This window comes from Canis lupus, chromosome 20 (assembly GCF_011100685.1).
Source record: "Canis lupus familiaris isolate Mischka breed German Shepherd chromosome 20, alternate assembly UU_Cfam_GSD_1.0, whole genome shotgun sequence".
Lineage (NCBI taxonomy): Eukaryota > Metazoa > Chordata > Mammalia > Carnivora > Canidae > Canis > Canis lupus.
In genome coordinates, this window is record NC_049241.1 from 40,340,289 (window position 1) to 40,355,330 (window position 15,042).

Below are 15,042 nucleotides of genomic sequence, written 5' to 3' on the forward strand. Positions count from 1 at the left end.
TGGCACATTAAGCTCAAGCTCCTATCAATGAACAATTGATAGACCGTATTTAGGGATGTTAGGGGTAGTGTAGAGCTTCCTTGATGATAGACATTTTCTCTCTTTGACTGTCTGCTTTGGCAGCCACTAGCCACTTAAAATGTGGTTAGTGTGAACAAGGAACTGAATTTTTTTTATTGTATTTAATTTAAAAGGTTTTATTTATTTGAGAGAGAGAGAGAGAGAGACAGTATAAGCTAGGAGGAAATGGAGAAGCAGACTCCCAGCTGAGCAGGGAGTCTGATGTGGGGCTCAATCCCAGGACCTCGGGGATCATGATCTGAGCCAAAGGCAGACACTTAAGTGACTGAGCCACACGGGTGACCCTATTGTATTTATTTTTATTATTTATTTATTTATTTATTTTTAATTTTTGTTTATTTATGGTAGTCACACAGAGAGAGAGAGAGGCAGAGACACAGGCAGAGGGAGAAGCAGGCTCCATGCACCAGAAGCCCGACGTGGTATTCGATCCCGGATCTCCAGGATCGCGCCCTGGGCCAAAGGCAGGCGCTAAACCGCTGTGCCACCCAGGGATCCCTGTATTTATTTTTAATTTAAATAGTCACATGTGGGGCAGCCCTGTGGCGCAGCGGTTTAGCGCCACCTGTAGCCCAGGGCGTAATCCTGGAGACCCGGGATCGAGTCCCACATCGGGCTTCCTGCACGGAGCCTGCTTCTCCCTCTGCCTGTGTCTTTGCCTCTCTTGCTCTCTCTCTGTGTCTCTATAAATAAGTAAATAAATCTTTAAAAATAAATAAATAAATAAATAAATAAATAAATAAATAAATAAATAAATAAATAGTCACATGTGGCCAGTGGCTATGGTACTGGGCAACATGGTAGAGAGCATTGATTCTCCAACTTTAGGATTCATCAGAACCTCCGGAAGGGCTTGTGAAAATACTACTGGACCTATCCCCAGAGTTTCTGATTCTGTCCAGGTTGGGCCCAAGAATGTGTATTACTAACAAGCTCCCAGGTGATTCTAGTGATGCCAGTTGGGGACCACACTCTTGGGGATCATAGATGCAGAGCAGTGTAAGGCAGAGTTACTTAAAGAGAAGAGGCCTGGTAGGTACAGGAGGATTCCTCTGGCTGAAGAGATACCATTTGTAAAGTTGTAATGGAGAGTCTGAACCAAAGAAGGAAGTAAGAGAGGGACTCACCTCAGTACTTCCAAGGTTCTGGCTGCTCAGGAGGCCACCCTTCACTTCACTCTTCTTTTAGGGTACTGGCCCAGGTGCCAGGTTCACTATTGTCCTGGCTTTTGATCTGAGCCCTCTCTCTGGCAAAAACTACTGGCCTCCTTTAGGCTCTTGAGGAATTAATTGGGCCGCTCGACCAGATGGTACTCTCCCTTACTGTCCCAGCTGACCCTGCAAAGTTAGTTTTGATGGCGGGTTCCCATCTGACTTCACTAGTTCTTTAAATCTTATGCCTTCTGATTTGGTTGCTTTTGTTGTAGACCCAAGTGGGACGTTTCGCCCCTCAGTTTTCTGGCTACCAGCAACAAGACTCTCAGGAGCTGTTAGCCTTTCTTCTAGATGGATTGCATGAAGATCTGAACCGAGTAAAGAAGAAACCCTACCTGGAACTGAAGGACGCCAATGGGCGGCCAGATGCGGTATGATATAGAAGATTTTTGAGCAATAGCATTTCATAGATGTTGCCTTTTACTGAGAGTTGTAGGGACATTCTTTTGGTCTTTGAGTATTGGTGCCGGGGCCCTGGTTGCCTCTTTTCTTGATGTGGATCTGGGCTCTGGTAGAGAAATGTATTCCAGGTTAGAAAGAGGCAAACTCTGGTTACTCCAGATTCTCCTGCTTGGGCTTCTTTAAGTTAGTGTCAGTTTGCATAGTATAATGCTGTTGTTGAATCAGAGACGAGGGCAGTCTGAGAACTAAAGTGCCTGTAGTATGAGCCTTGGGATTATTACTGCCCTCATTAAAATACGTAGATGATTAGTAAAATAGTTTATTAATAACATTATTAGGGCACTGATTTTTTTTGGCCTTGATTTTCCAATCTATGAAAAGGAGATTTAGCATTCAAGTTACCCTATCACATTGGACTTGATCATATGAAAACTTTAAAGTAGTATTTATATCTTGAAGAAAAAACAATGAGTTAGCTGAACCATAGTATAAAACCTCATGTGGTGTGTGTGTGTGTATATACACACACACACACACACACTTATATATACACACACACACATTGGAATACTATTCAGCCATCAAAAATTAAAGAAATCTTGTCCTTTGCAATGACATGGATGGAACTAGAGGGGATTATGCTAGGGGAAATAAGTCTATCAGAGAAAGACAGTTACATGATCTCCCTCAGAAGATCATAGGGGAAGAAAAAAAATAAGATTATCAGAGAGGGAGACAAACCATAAGAGACTTTTAATCATAAGAAACAAACAGGGTCACTGGAGGGGAGGGTGTTAGGATGGGGAGTTGGGTGATGGGCGTTAGGGAAGGCATATGATGGAATGAGCTCTTGGTATTATTTATATAAGACCGATGAAATTGGGCAGCCCCAGTGGCTCAGCGGTTTAGCGCCCAGGATGTGATTCTGGAGACCCGGGATCAAGTCCCACGTCAGGTTCCCTGCATAGAGCCTGCTTTTCCCTCTGCCTGTGTCTCTACCCCTCTCTCTCTCTCTCTCTCTCTCTCTCTCTCTCTCTCTCTGTCTGTCATGAATAAATAAATAAAATCTTAAAAAAAAAAAAAAAAGACTGATGAATCACTGATCTCTACCTCTGAAACTAAAAACATATATTAATGAATTGAATTTAAATTAAAATAAGTAAAAATAAATAAAAATGTACTTTTATACACCCCCCTAAATAAATAAATAAATAAATAAATAAATAAATAAATAAATACCTCACTGAAGGGACTTTGGATCATTGAAAACCTTATAGAAAGCAGTCCTTGTCCTAGTCCAGTCCATTTGCTGTCAGGGCTGTCTCCCATCAGAGACCACACTGATCCCTATATGCCCCACGGTCCAATGTGAAGACTTTGTTAAGTGTGGAATTGGGCATAACACTGGCATGTAGTTGTGAGTATGGTATGCTAAGAGTAATCCAAGCCCTGGCTGGCCTGGACCAAGTTCTTTGCTGTAGAGACTGCCTCATGATCCATCTCAGAATCTGTGGTGGATCATTCTGGTTGAAGGAGTAAACAACTCTGATGAGTTTAGAATATCTGGTTTATCTTTCTCCTTCCAGGTGGTGGCAAAAGAAGCCTGGGAGAATCACAGGTTACGGAATGACTCTGTGATTGTAGACACATTCCATGGCCTCTTCAAATCTACTTTGGTTTGCCCAGAATGTGCTAAGGTTTCTGTGACCTTTGACCCATTTTGCTATTTAACTCTCCCACTGCCCCTGAAGAAAGATAGAGTTATGGAGATCTTTCTGGTTCCTGCTGACCCTCGCTGCAGACCTACCCAGGTAAGAGGATCTGCATCCTCATGGCACCCCTCATTGTGGGACCTTGAGTGGGGCTTCTTCTACCAGCTGCCTCTGACTCCCTGTGGCACTTGCCTGGGTGTGTTCCCTTGGCCTCCATCTAACTTTTGTGTAATCCTGTAAGGATTCAAGGAAGATTGTGAAGGTCCTTTGGGCTTCTCTGTCACTTTTTTTCCCGTTTCATTTGTTCAACTCAGGTAATATGACTGATCTGCTAAGTGGTCCTTGCATCTGAATACTGGGAGGCCGCAGCAGGGTACTCGGTCGGTCAGCTAAGAGAGTCTGGCCAGAACAAAAGGCTGGATGAGTGGCATGGTCAGCGGGTCTGCAGTGTTCCTCCTTGCTGCCAGCTCACCGAATGACCATACTGCTTCATCCTCTGGCTTCAGTTTCTTCACTTCTTACAGATCATGGCAATCTATACTTTTTAACAGTTCCTTAAAGGAAGGAGTAAAGGACTGCCAAAACTTAAGAATGAGACAAAAGCAGTATTTAGGAGGGAAAGAAATGGGTGGGCTCCTTTGCTGCTGCTGGAATAGAGAGGCAGGTGCTGAGGCAGAGGACTTGCTGTTTGTTTTCCTGACCATTCATCTGGGCCCTGACCTCATGTACGCTGTTCTTAGGAAAGAGGTCATGTTTGCACTCTTGATGCCTGCTCATCCCAGCTCATCTACCCTTTGCCAAGCACCCTTGTCACCCCTCCCATCTTTCTATTTGCAGTACCGTGTGGTCGTGCCATTGATGGGGGCCGTGTCTGACCTGTGTGAGGCTCTTTCCAGGCTGTCCGGCGTTGCTGCAGAAAATGTAAGGGTGGTCAGTGGCAATTGGTCTGCTGGGGCCACTTTGTAGTCCTTTGCTCTGTATTTTCAAACTTGTGCCCATTTTGAGCGGGAAGTTCTTATTGGCCAGCACAAACGTGATTATATGTGGATGCCTCAGTCCTGGCCCTCATTCACTGCACACTGCAGCTGAGACTGTCCCTTCAGCCATGGGGAACACTGTTTCTCCTCATTGATGGCACACTAGCCAGAGGGCCAGGAGTAGGGTTCTGCTTTCAGCTTTCCTGCCCCTTGCCACATGTCCTCTTCTGTAGTATGAGAAAGCTGGAAGTTCTTTCCTACACTAAATTCTGTAAGTCTGGAGTGACAATGTCATATTCTTGATAGAAATCTGTATTTAAAAGCAACTGCCCTCACAGGACTTTCCACTCAGCCTGGCCCTGTGTGGAGGTGGGGAAAGTGAAGAACCCCCCGCCCCCGCCCCATCCTCCTGTATAGTCTGAGTCTCAGCCCTGGTCAGTGCCCCTTCTCAGCCCCACTCCCCTTGCACCCCTGCTAGTTTTAGGTACTTGCATAGTTAGGGTTTGGTGTGTTCAGCCATGTGCTGAAGATGGTTTCAAGACTCTTGGCCCTGGGGGACACTCCAGAGGTTTCTGGATGAGTACTAGTATTTGGTCAGCACTTACTCCCCACCATTACTGCCACTTGAGGGAAGGTCCCATTGTAAACATCAGGACAGATGTTGCCAGCATGTTTTCTGCTGGTGGCATTCATGCTGTTCTTCTGGGTTTTGGCCCCTGAATTCTGGGGCTGGTTGCATGGTGGTCTCTCTGGAGACCACCGTGTGGCAGCACATCGTTTTCATTGGCTCCTGTGTTTTATGTAGAAGCTCTTACCCATCCTGTAATCTTTCTGTTACTGTTGATTCTTAGATGGTGGTCACAGATGTATATAATCACCGGTTCCACAAAATTTTCCAAATGGATGAAGGTTTAAACCACATCATGCCTCGGGATGACATTTTTGTGTGAGTACTTGTGGTTTCTGCTGCAGCGTCCAAGGAAACATCCTAGAGGCTTTGCCTTATAGGTGTCTCTAGAGCAGAAGATTTGGTAGTCAGTGCTCATGTAGATTTGCCCTGACTCCTGGGTGCATAGGATGGATGTTCAGAGAATTGTGGGCAGCCATCAATGTGCTAAGCACTTCCTGGCACTTCAGAGCTAGACATTCCAGATAATTCTCTTCAGCATGGACATAGCCTTTTGTCAACAATTACTACCTGTTAAGAAAGCCTATTTAATGGTTCCACAGATGGTCTTGCTATCAGAAATTTCTTTCTCAAGAAGAGTTAACAGCTATGTAAGGGGCCATGGGAAGGTGAGAGAAGGGATGTGGTAGGCCATGGCTCCTTTAGCAGGTGCCATCTCAGAGTGACAGGGAGAGTTGATAGAAACAGTCTTTTTCTCTTCTAAAATCATGTAAGCTCTGAGACTTATTTTTCTCATCCATGTGGGGATAGTACACTGCCAGTTCCTGTGGCCCCCTGGGCCCCTCCCAGGTCCTCTTTAGGGCCCTGTAATTTTGTGTGTCCCTCTCCCAGATTGGGTAGAGTGCAATATGAGCTTGCCTGCGCTCCCTGACAGCCACTTGCTCAGGGAAGCTTGAATGTAGACCATAGCCATGCTCTTTCTCCCTCATTCTCTCTCACTGGAAACTTGTCCTCTGCTGAGAAAGGTTTTTAGGATTTGTTTTGGTTGAGGAATGCAGTGCACAGAGGAGGTATTTCCTTCCCTTTAAGTTTTCAGGCCGGTGACTTCTAGATCACTCTAAAAAGAGTACTTCTTGACCACATCCAAGATCCTAGTTCTGTTCACACTTATGCAGGCTGCCTCCCAATCACAGCCATCTTCACTCACTTTACAAACAGAGACACCAGGGCTCATGCTGGGCATCAGGCTAAGGCTGTCCATTTCTGATCCCAAGTCCTGAAAGCATCTCCCCTCAATTTGGAAATTAATGTTTACACACACCAGAGTTTAGAGGAACTGGGACATTGCCATATGGGGAGCTTGGCAAACCACCACCAACAAAAGAATTTGTAGAGTGCTGAGTGCCAACCGTCAGGAAACAATTATTTTAAAGATGAATTGGTAATTGTCATGAAAACACACTTGTACTAATATTTTTTGAACAAGTGGTAGACTGTGCTAAAAGTTACTGAATTCTCATGGCTGTCCCATAAGGTGGGTAATTCCATTGTTTACTGAGTAAGCGGAGTCAGAGGGAGCACTTGGCCCCGTTAGAGCAGCCAGAAAGTGACAGCGACAGACCTGGAATTTGGGCCAGGCTCTCTCCAAGACCATGTTCTTGTCCCTGATCCTGGACAATAGGGTCTGTACCTAGAGCACACTTTGGTCATTTTTTTTTTTTTTTTTTTTTTTTAGTTTTTCCTAGGACTCCTGCACATACTTCATTTAGGATTGTTTGCCAGGCATCTGGGGAGGGGTGTGTGTGTGTGTGTGTGTGTGTGTCTGTGTCTGTGTGTGTGTGTGTTTATAGTTTTCAAAAATTGAATCAGTAAGTTTGTGTCTCCCCCTATAGGAAGAGGGAAAGACTACAGTCGGTTGCCAGCAATTTTGGTAACATCTGTTCCAGGATAAAACATCTATAAATCTCCTCAATCCCATGTATTCACTAAGTAAGACATATTTTTCAAAATCATTGATTTGTATTTAGCATTTTCTTTGGTTATCTCTAATTTTTAAAAAATTAAATATGATTCTTTAATTTCAATGTTTTTGAACAAAGATGGCAAACAGTTTTATAAATTTGTTTCCTCATTTGAAATAAAGAACCTTTGCCTACTATTTTAGGTATACATTCTTGTATGATACTTGGTTTTATTAAAGGTCAGGGCACTTAGGAATACCTTTTTACAAGTTGACTCCTTGGTGACAAAAGATGAACTTGGTGGCCAGCCCCCTGTCCCCCCCACCTCTGTGTCTGCAGTGATGGTCTGGATGACACCTGTCATCTGTGTTGAGTCCCATTTGAAGGACCACAGAGTTGAGGCCCTGGTTGGGGGAAAGAGAATCATGTTAGCCCCAAGTCCTGGGTTATGTAGGTTCATGTTTTGCTGACAATGACCCTTAGGATTGCTGACCCAGTTTCTAGAATCATCTTGGAAATGGTTTATCCACCTTTTATGCTGAGGTATGGTTTGTCCCAGTAACCACAGTCCTGGCCACCATGTAACTGCAGCTCAGATTTCTGCTGTTCATGTGATCCACTGCTGAAGGTACCCTTTCATGTGATTGACACAGGTACGAGGTCTGCAGCACCTCTGCTGATGGCTCTGAATGTGTGACACTTCCAGTCTACTTCAGGGAAAGGAAGTCCAGGCCATCAAGTACTTCCTCTGGGGCGGTGCTATATGGGCAGCCACTCCTGGTTTCTGTTGCCAAGCACAAGCTAACCCTCGAGTCCTTGTACCAGGCTGTCTGTGAGCGTATCAGGTTGGTGTCAGGAATGTGTTTTGCTTATTTCCTAAAATCATGATGGGCCCAGTCATAGTAGTGACTGCCCTCTTGCAGAGTGCCTCTGTTGTACCTGGGTCCTCATTCCTATGAAAATGCAGTTGGGCCAGCCCCTGGGAGGGCCGGGACAGGTGCTCTTGGGACAGGGCATCTGGCACATCTTATGCAACATGATACTGGGGACCTATATTTCCTCTGTGATCCCTGGAATCATATCTGTCACTTGTTAGTCACTTGGTTTAAGCTATCTAGTGCTTTGATGTCAGTTTGTGTTTGAATACAGTTTCCAAAATACTCTGCTGTCATTCTAATGTTACTGAGAAATATTTCTTTTAATGATGGTGCCATGTGACATTCATAAATGACTTGAAACAGGCATTCATAGAAGATTCAGTCTTCAGTGACTTGGTATTTAAACATCTTATTTTTGGGTTCCTCTAAATTTCTTAAAATATGGAGCTATCATGTGATTTTATCATTTTATTATTTCTTTTATGTACCTGAATTGCTTTGTGAATAGCTGTATGTCCATTGTGAACCACATGTATCTGAGTAGTAGAGAAAAACAGGTAAATGTTACAGCTAACAAATAATTCCTTTTCTTTCTTTTTTTCCAGCCGCTATATCAAACAGCCTTTGCCTGAGGAGTCTGGCAGCTCGCCCTTGGAGCCGGGGGCCTGCAATGGCTCCAGGGGCAGCTGTGAAGGTGAGCACTCACCATGCTGTGGGGCTATGACTGACCAAATCCCTCCCGACCTCCCCCTTCTTCCAAAGATGTGGTGCACACAAGAGAGGGAGGCGCTAAGGCTGGATGAGGGCTCTGGCTGGAGGGCAGACCCTGGGAGCTCCATCACATTGCTCTATGCTGCCAGCGTCTGTTCTCTAGCTTCAGCTCTCTATGGATTCTGCTTAGACATGTAGGCTGGGTTTAACCGTAGGCAGAGTTAACCTCACAGAACTGAGTGACTTGCCTAGGGTCATGGGGCAGTTAGGATTTGATTTTAGTCTGTTGGAATTTCCGAGTAGGTGCTTAGCTAGCCCTTGACCGCCTCCATGGCCTGGCATCTATCTGAAGATCTATTACCTTGGCCCTTACCCATCACTCTGGTGTGGCAATACCTCTGGAAAGGACAGGAGTCCTGGCCAGCCAGTCAGGGCAGAGGCTGTTTCTCTTGAGTATTTCTTTCTACCCAGGAAGCTACAGGTGATAGCTGACTCTAGATAGCTCCTGTTTCAAGAATGAAGAGAGCCACAGTGTGCAAAAAGGTAGGATAGGCTGGTTGCAGGAAACCCAGAGCCCTTGCCATCCTCCCGTGGCCAAATGCCCACAAGCTCATACTTGTCTGGGGAGCTCAGGTTGTCACTCTTCTTTTGGGGGCCTAGGTAACTTAGTGGATTTATCACTGTAAAACCACAAATGTTCTCCAAGTTAATGCCATACATTTTCAGTTGCAAATTCAATTGCTCAGATTTCTCCAACACACACACAGTCCTGGAAAATGAGAGGGGACATTAGGAATAATGCCCACAAGGCTCCATCCTCAGTGGATATTGCAAATTGTATTTTATGGTATTTAGTATAGTCATAATGTTATTCTTGCCTAGAATATATTCTCCCACTAGGGATGAATAAGAGCGTGTTTTGTACATAGGTCCCATGTGCAGAGATGTCAGAGTGGCTGTGGCAGTTTCTGAGCAGACCCTGGATCGTGGGTTCTTGGCGTTCTGTCAGTTAAAGCACTGTGATTCCTAGCTTAAAGTGTGGGGTGGACTTCAAGTTGCCTCATTCCTCTGAACTCATCTGCAGAATGGGATAATAACTTTTTCACAGTTGAGGTTATAACTTAATGAGATAATGTGGGTTAAAGTATGGCATGTAATAGGCGCTCAATTAATAATAATCATACCATGTAAATATTTGCTCTTGTTACAATTAGCCTAGCTTTTTAGACATTTTGTCTATCAGTTTTGTCAGAACAGAGAGAGGTAGAGTGTACACAGGCAGAGGGAGAAGCCGCCCCATGCAGGGAGCCCGATGTGGGACTCGATCCCGGGTCTCCAGGATCACGCCCCAGGCTGAAGGCGGCGCTAAACCGCTGAGCCACCCAGGCTGCCCACTGCCTTCTTTTGAATCCTTTAACTGAGTCTTGGTGCGTAGACTTTGAACTCCATTTAATGTTGAAATACAAAATACTTCTAATGTCTTTACTGCCATGGCTCCTCATCAGGCCTCTGTGGCTGTCTCCTACTGATTCTCTGAGCGATCTTGGGTGGCTGCTTTCAGTGGACTCTGCTTTCTTTTCTCATCCTGTGATATACATTTCTTGGTATTTAATTCTGACTGCATTAGCAGAAGCTTCCTGAGGTTGTCTAAGTAGCTGGTAGCCAGTGACACAGCCAGGAAACACAGTTTATAGTTTCAGGGCTCTGTTTGTTCACTGAGTGGGCCTGAAGCAGGTTTTGGCTGTGTTCCTCTCAGAGAGGTAATTGGGTAGAGCAGGCTTTCCACTTGCTGGTTTGGGAGCGGGGCAGGCCCACCTGGGTGTAAAAGAGGCAGAGCCTCCATCCGTCTCTGACCAAGTTAGCTGGTCTTGGAAACAGAATGTCTGTGAGTATGGGGCTTATGCCAGCTGGCTATTTAAGAATGGTACTGACGGGGACCCATGTCACACCCTCATCCACGGCTGTGTTATTTCTGTGGCCTGAGAGGAAAGTGCTGTGTTGTCTTGGACCTGACTTGTCTTTCCTTGTGAACACTGCTGAGGCAGACTGTCTTTAAAAGAGGATTCTTGGGCAGCCCGGGTGGCTCAGTGGTTTAGCACCACCTTCAGCCCAGGGCATGATCCTGGAGACCCAGGATCGAGTCCCATGTTGGGCTCCCTGCATGGAACCTGCTTCTCCCTCTGCCTGTGTCTCTTGCCTCTCTCTGTGTGTCTCTCGTGAATAAATAAATAAAATCTTTAAAAAAAGAAAAAGAGGATTCTTATGTTAGAACATCCTCTTTTCCTTGGAGTTTCCATGTCTACTCATCTTGTCCAAGTATATAAACTTCATGTTTTAAATGTTTTCTTCTCCTGTTACTTTTCCATCACCTCTTGGAGCTGTCCCATCTTTGTTGAAATTACTTATCCAATGCCCTCACTTTTCCCTTTGGCCCAACAGCAAAACAGTGCGATGAACATATTCATGGGTCGTCTTAGTGCAGCCACAGATACCAGTTCTCTGGAAATACCTGGGAAATTTACTCATCAGTATAATGTCTCTAGAATGCCTATAAAACTCTTGAGGGCTACCTGGCTGGCTCAGACGGAAGAGCATGGGACTTGATCTCAGGGTCATGAGTTCAGGCCCACATTGTGTGTAGAGATAACTAAAAAAATAAATCAATCAACTTAAAAAAATTCTTGAAATTCTACCATCTCAAATGAATAAGGGCGGGTAAAGTGGGGAGGACTGTGTCTGCTATGTCCCCGGAACCCAACCTGGCACCTGTACCTGAGCCACAGTCACTGACTACTTGTTGAAGGGCCAGCCAGCATGTTTCTTGAAGAGGAACTGAAGCTTTAACTTAGTATTTGTGATCATAGTAATACTTTTTAAATTGACATTTAAATTGTTTCTAAACCACTCTGGTCCTTTTTTCTCTGTGGATCAAGTGACAAAGTTGAAAGAGTCTGAGGATGTGGGGTGAAGCCCAGTAAAGTACCAGGCGTGGAGGGGCCCACATTTAGGACAGGTGGGCCTGCTGACTCATCTCGTGCCTTTGGGGGCCTCAGTAAGCTTTCCCGGGCCCATGCTTCCTTATCACAGGTTAGCAGGGCCCACTCTGCCTCTCTCACCAGCTTGGGGTGAGGGTGAATTCAGGTGCCTCATAAAGGGCTAGATGTGGTTTCACATGCAAAGAACAAAATCTGGAAGGAAGTACCATAATTAGGTATAAAAGTAAATTTTTAGCATTGAAATGTTGGCAAATTATATATGCATGGGTTTTCATTTGTATGCCAGGAGAAGACGAAGAAGAAATGGAGCATCAGGAAGAAGGCAAAGAGCAGCTCTCAGAAACAGAAGACAGTGGGGAAGACGAGCTAGGAGGTGACCATGAGGAGACCACCCAAAAGAAAGTCAAAGGCCAGCCCTGCCCAAAAAGGCTTTTTACCTTCAGCCTTGTGAACTCCTATGGGACAGCTGACATAAATTCCCTTGCGACTGATGGAAAACTACTTAAACTCAACTGTAAGTACTTTCTTCAACTTTTCAAACTGGGTTTGGGTTGTAGGATTGCTTAGAATCTGTTTGAAAATCCTCTTTGCTCTCAGTATTCGATGCGCTGGGCTCTCACCATCTCCCTGTAGCTTCAGGAACAGACATGCATGTGGGCCTTGGCTTAAAGCTCCCTAACTGGTCTCTGTTTCAGAGACTTGACCCCTGCCCCAGCCATCTTGTCAGGCTTGTCCCTCTGGTCCTCGATGACGTTAGATGGAAGTGAGCTCTCCCTCCACTGCCACTACCCTCAGGACCTTTGCTCTGGATTGATAACACTTCTCATGCCTCCCACATGGCAGCGTTTCCCCAGAATCCTCTCACTTATGAGACTACATGCCTATTTCTTTTCTTCCATAAGACTGCTCATGACATATGACCCGTCTAGATGGTGGTCATGGATTTCATGGGCTGTTTGTTAGCTGGAGCCGTGAAGGGGGCTGCTGTGCACATGGAAGAGGCTTCCCAGCAGGATGTGCATTGTGTGGAGAGCCCGAGAGGATGGTGAAGACTCCTGCCTGGAAGCATTACTGTGTCTCCTTCACTGGAAAATAAATTCGCTTTCTTTCATTCCCTTTCTTTTTCCTCAGATCTCTTTAAAAATTTGTTTTCATATCAGCTTTATTGACGTGTTTTCGGGTCTTTGTGTCTTTGTCTCCCTGTCCCTGCAGCTCTTGCCTCTCTGTGCAGGAGCCTCATTCTCTTGTCCAATGCCTTGCAAATTCTAGGCACCTTCTCGAACTCCAGTCTTTGGTTCCCCACCTCGGTCTTCCCATCTCCTTCCCCTTCTGTCGCATGCTGGGGCCTGGAAAGTGCCCGCAGGGAGTAATCTGCGCTGGTGTAGGCTTCACCTTGTTTGTTTTCCTTCTCTTGGGGGTGGCACTGTGCCTCTGCCTGATACCCATTGTCTCAAAACAGGCGTTTCATTATTTTGTCAGCTTTCCCATGAGTTAAGATGGGAAGATGAGTCTCGTCGCTGTGACTTTATCTTAACTTCTGCTTTTCAGTAGCCCATATGGTTAGCACCCCTGGAACTTAACTATGGCATTGAGGAAATCTTTGCCAAAGGATTTAGGGGTCCAAGGGTTCAGATCTGGCTGGCTCAGGGCTGAGCATTGCTCTTGCTGTGGCTGGTGATGGGTGAGCAAGAGTTGATGATGCAGCTTGAGTGTTTTCTTTTCACTCCTGTCACTTGAAGAGCCTTTCCTGTTGCTGGTCATTAATAATGAGTAACACTGTGGTCCTCCTCCACAGCTCGATCCACACTGGCCATTGATTGGGACAGTGAGACCCGGAGCCTGTATTACGATGAGCAAGAGTCTGAGGTACGTGACTCGGGATTCTTCGTCGTGAAGCAGTGCTGGCTTCTGCTCTGGCTGTATATTTGGGTCACTCTCACCAGTTCTCCGGCAATTTAACAAATTCTGTTCAGACTGAGAATGGAAACCACTTAAAGATTTTGTCACGTTATGTTCAGAGGCTCCAGAAAGTATATTATATTCTAAGCATGGAAGTTTGTGAGGTTGTGGCTTAACCTGGTAAGAACTCATTTCCCCACCAGAAGTCAGCACTTTTTTTCCCTCACAGGCCTATGAGAAGCACATGAGCATGTTGCAGCCTCAGAAGAAGAAGAAGACTGCCGTGGCCCTGAGAGACTGCATTGAGCTCTTCACCACCATGGAGACCCTTGGGGAGCATGACCCCTGGTATGCAGCTCCCCAGTCTGGGTGGGGGCCCCCATGCACCCTGCACTGATCTGCTGGGGCCATCTGTGTACACAAAAATCCTTTTTTGAGGGTGGGGAAATGTGCCACTGTCACTTCTTTACATTGACCCTATATCACAGTCTGTCTGTGCAAATTATTTTCCAGACTAAGAAAGTCATGCCTCCTTTTCAGAAGGTGGCTTAGACATACACACACACACCCCACCCTGAAGCAATCATGCTAAGTACAGGAAAGGATGCTGTGGGATTGTGGCTATGCCTGTGTGCTTGGGTGCTCAGGGGCCCTGGTCCCATCCCCCACAGCCCCAGTAAATGGAGGTTTCTCTTTTCTCTGCAGGTATTGTCCCAACTGTAAGAAGCATCAACAGGCCACTAAGAAGTTTGACCTGTGGTCCTTGCCGAAGATCCTGGTAGTCCACCTCAAACGTTTCTCCTACAATAGATACTGGAGGGATAAGCTTGACACAGTCGTGGAATTCCCAGTCAGGTGGGTCCCTGAGCTGCAAGTTCTTAGGAGAATTCAAAAGTAGGCAGAAGACTTGGGCACTGATTTGCTGAGAGTTTTGTCACCAAAGACATTTCTGCATTAGGATGCATGTTGCTGGGCTTTAGGCAGTTGGACTTGGGTTCACCCCTCTCCCCATCCTCCTACCTTTGGCGAAAAGATTGTCCTACAGAAGCACTTTCCAGGCTCAGAGTGAGGCTAATCATTTCTGCTCTCTGAACCGGGCCTCCCATCCGTCATTAGTCCCAGGGAGCCTGGTCTCAGCTGGACAGCACAGATACAGTACTGCTTCTCATTAACTGGGTGATGAAGCAACCAGAGCGTGCTCAGCTGAGGAGAATTGGATAACTGGGGGCTGCAGTGGAGATGCAGATCCAACTGTCTTGTTCCTGGGGCAGAGAGTGGGATTGACTAACTCCCTGTGTTCCTGGGTCCCAGGATGCAGAGTGTAACTGACACAGAAAAGGAAGCCAGCCTTATAAGAGTTCGTCTGCCAAATGCAGATTTTAAAATGCTCACTGGGTAGTGGGAGTGAAGGTAGATGCATGGAGTATAGACGTGTCAGTGGGAGAACCTGGGTGGTGGTACAGGAGGATTTGTTGTAAAATTTAACTTCTCTGTGTGTTTAAAATTTTCAAACTAAAATGTTGGGGAGAAAAGTTTTCTGGGGCCTCTTTTGGTATTTAAATTTTTATGGCATCAACTGTAAT

At 45.7% G+C, this 15,042-nt stretch overlaps 1 protein-coding gene across 3 annotated transcripts in view; it reads left to right on the forward strand.

The window, feature by feature from the left end:
• Window positions 1–15,042, forward strand: part of USP4 (ubiquitin specific peptidase 4) — a 53,067-nt gene that overhangs the window by 33,339 nt on the left and 4,686 nt on the right. For 2 of the 3 annotated variants that reach the window (XM_038566439.1, XM_038566440.1), the window contains 10 exons: window positions 1,508–1,666; window positions 3,284–3,508; window positions 4,247–4,330; window positions 5,238–5,332; window positions 7,629–7,820; window positions 8,459–8,547; window positions 11,847–12,074; window positions 13,356–13,426; window positions 13,689–13,807; window positions 14,165–14,314. In XM_038566439.1, the coding sequence (XP_038422367.1) occupies window positions 1,508–1,666; window positions 3,284–3,508; window positions 4,247–4,330; window positions 5,238–5,332; window positions 7,629–7,820; window positions 8,459–8,547; window positions 11,847–12,074; window positions 13,356–13,426; window positions 13,689–13,807; window positions 14,165–14,314 (1,412 nt within the window). Of the gene's footprint in view, window positions 1–1,507; window positions 1,667–3,283; window positions 3,509–4,246; window positions 4,331–5,237; window positions 5,333–6,906; window positions 7,004–7,628; window positions 7,821–8,458; window positions 8,548–11,846; window positions 12,075–13,355; window positions 13,427–13,688; window positions 13,808–14,164; window positions 14,315–15,042 lie in introns of those variants that run through there. The other variant, XM_038566441.1, reaches the window with a different exon arrangement.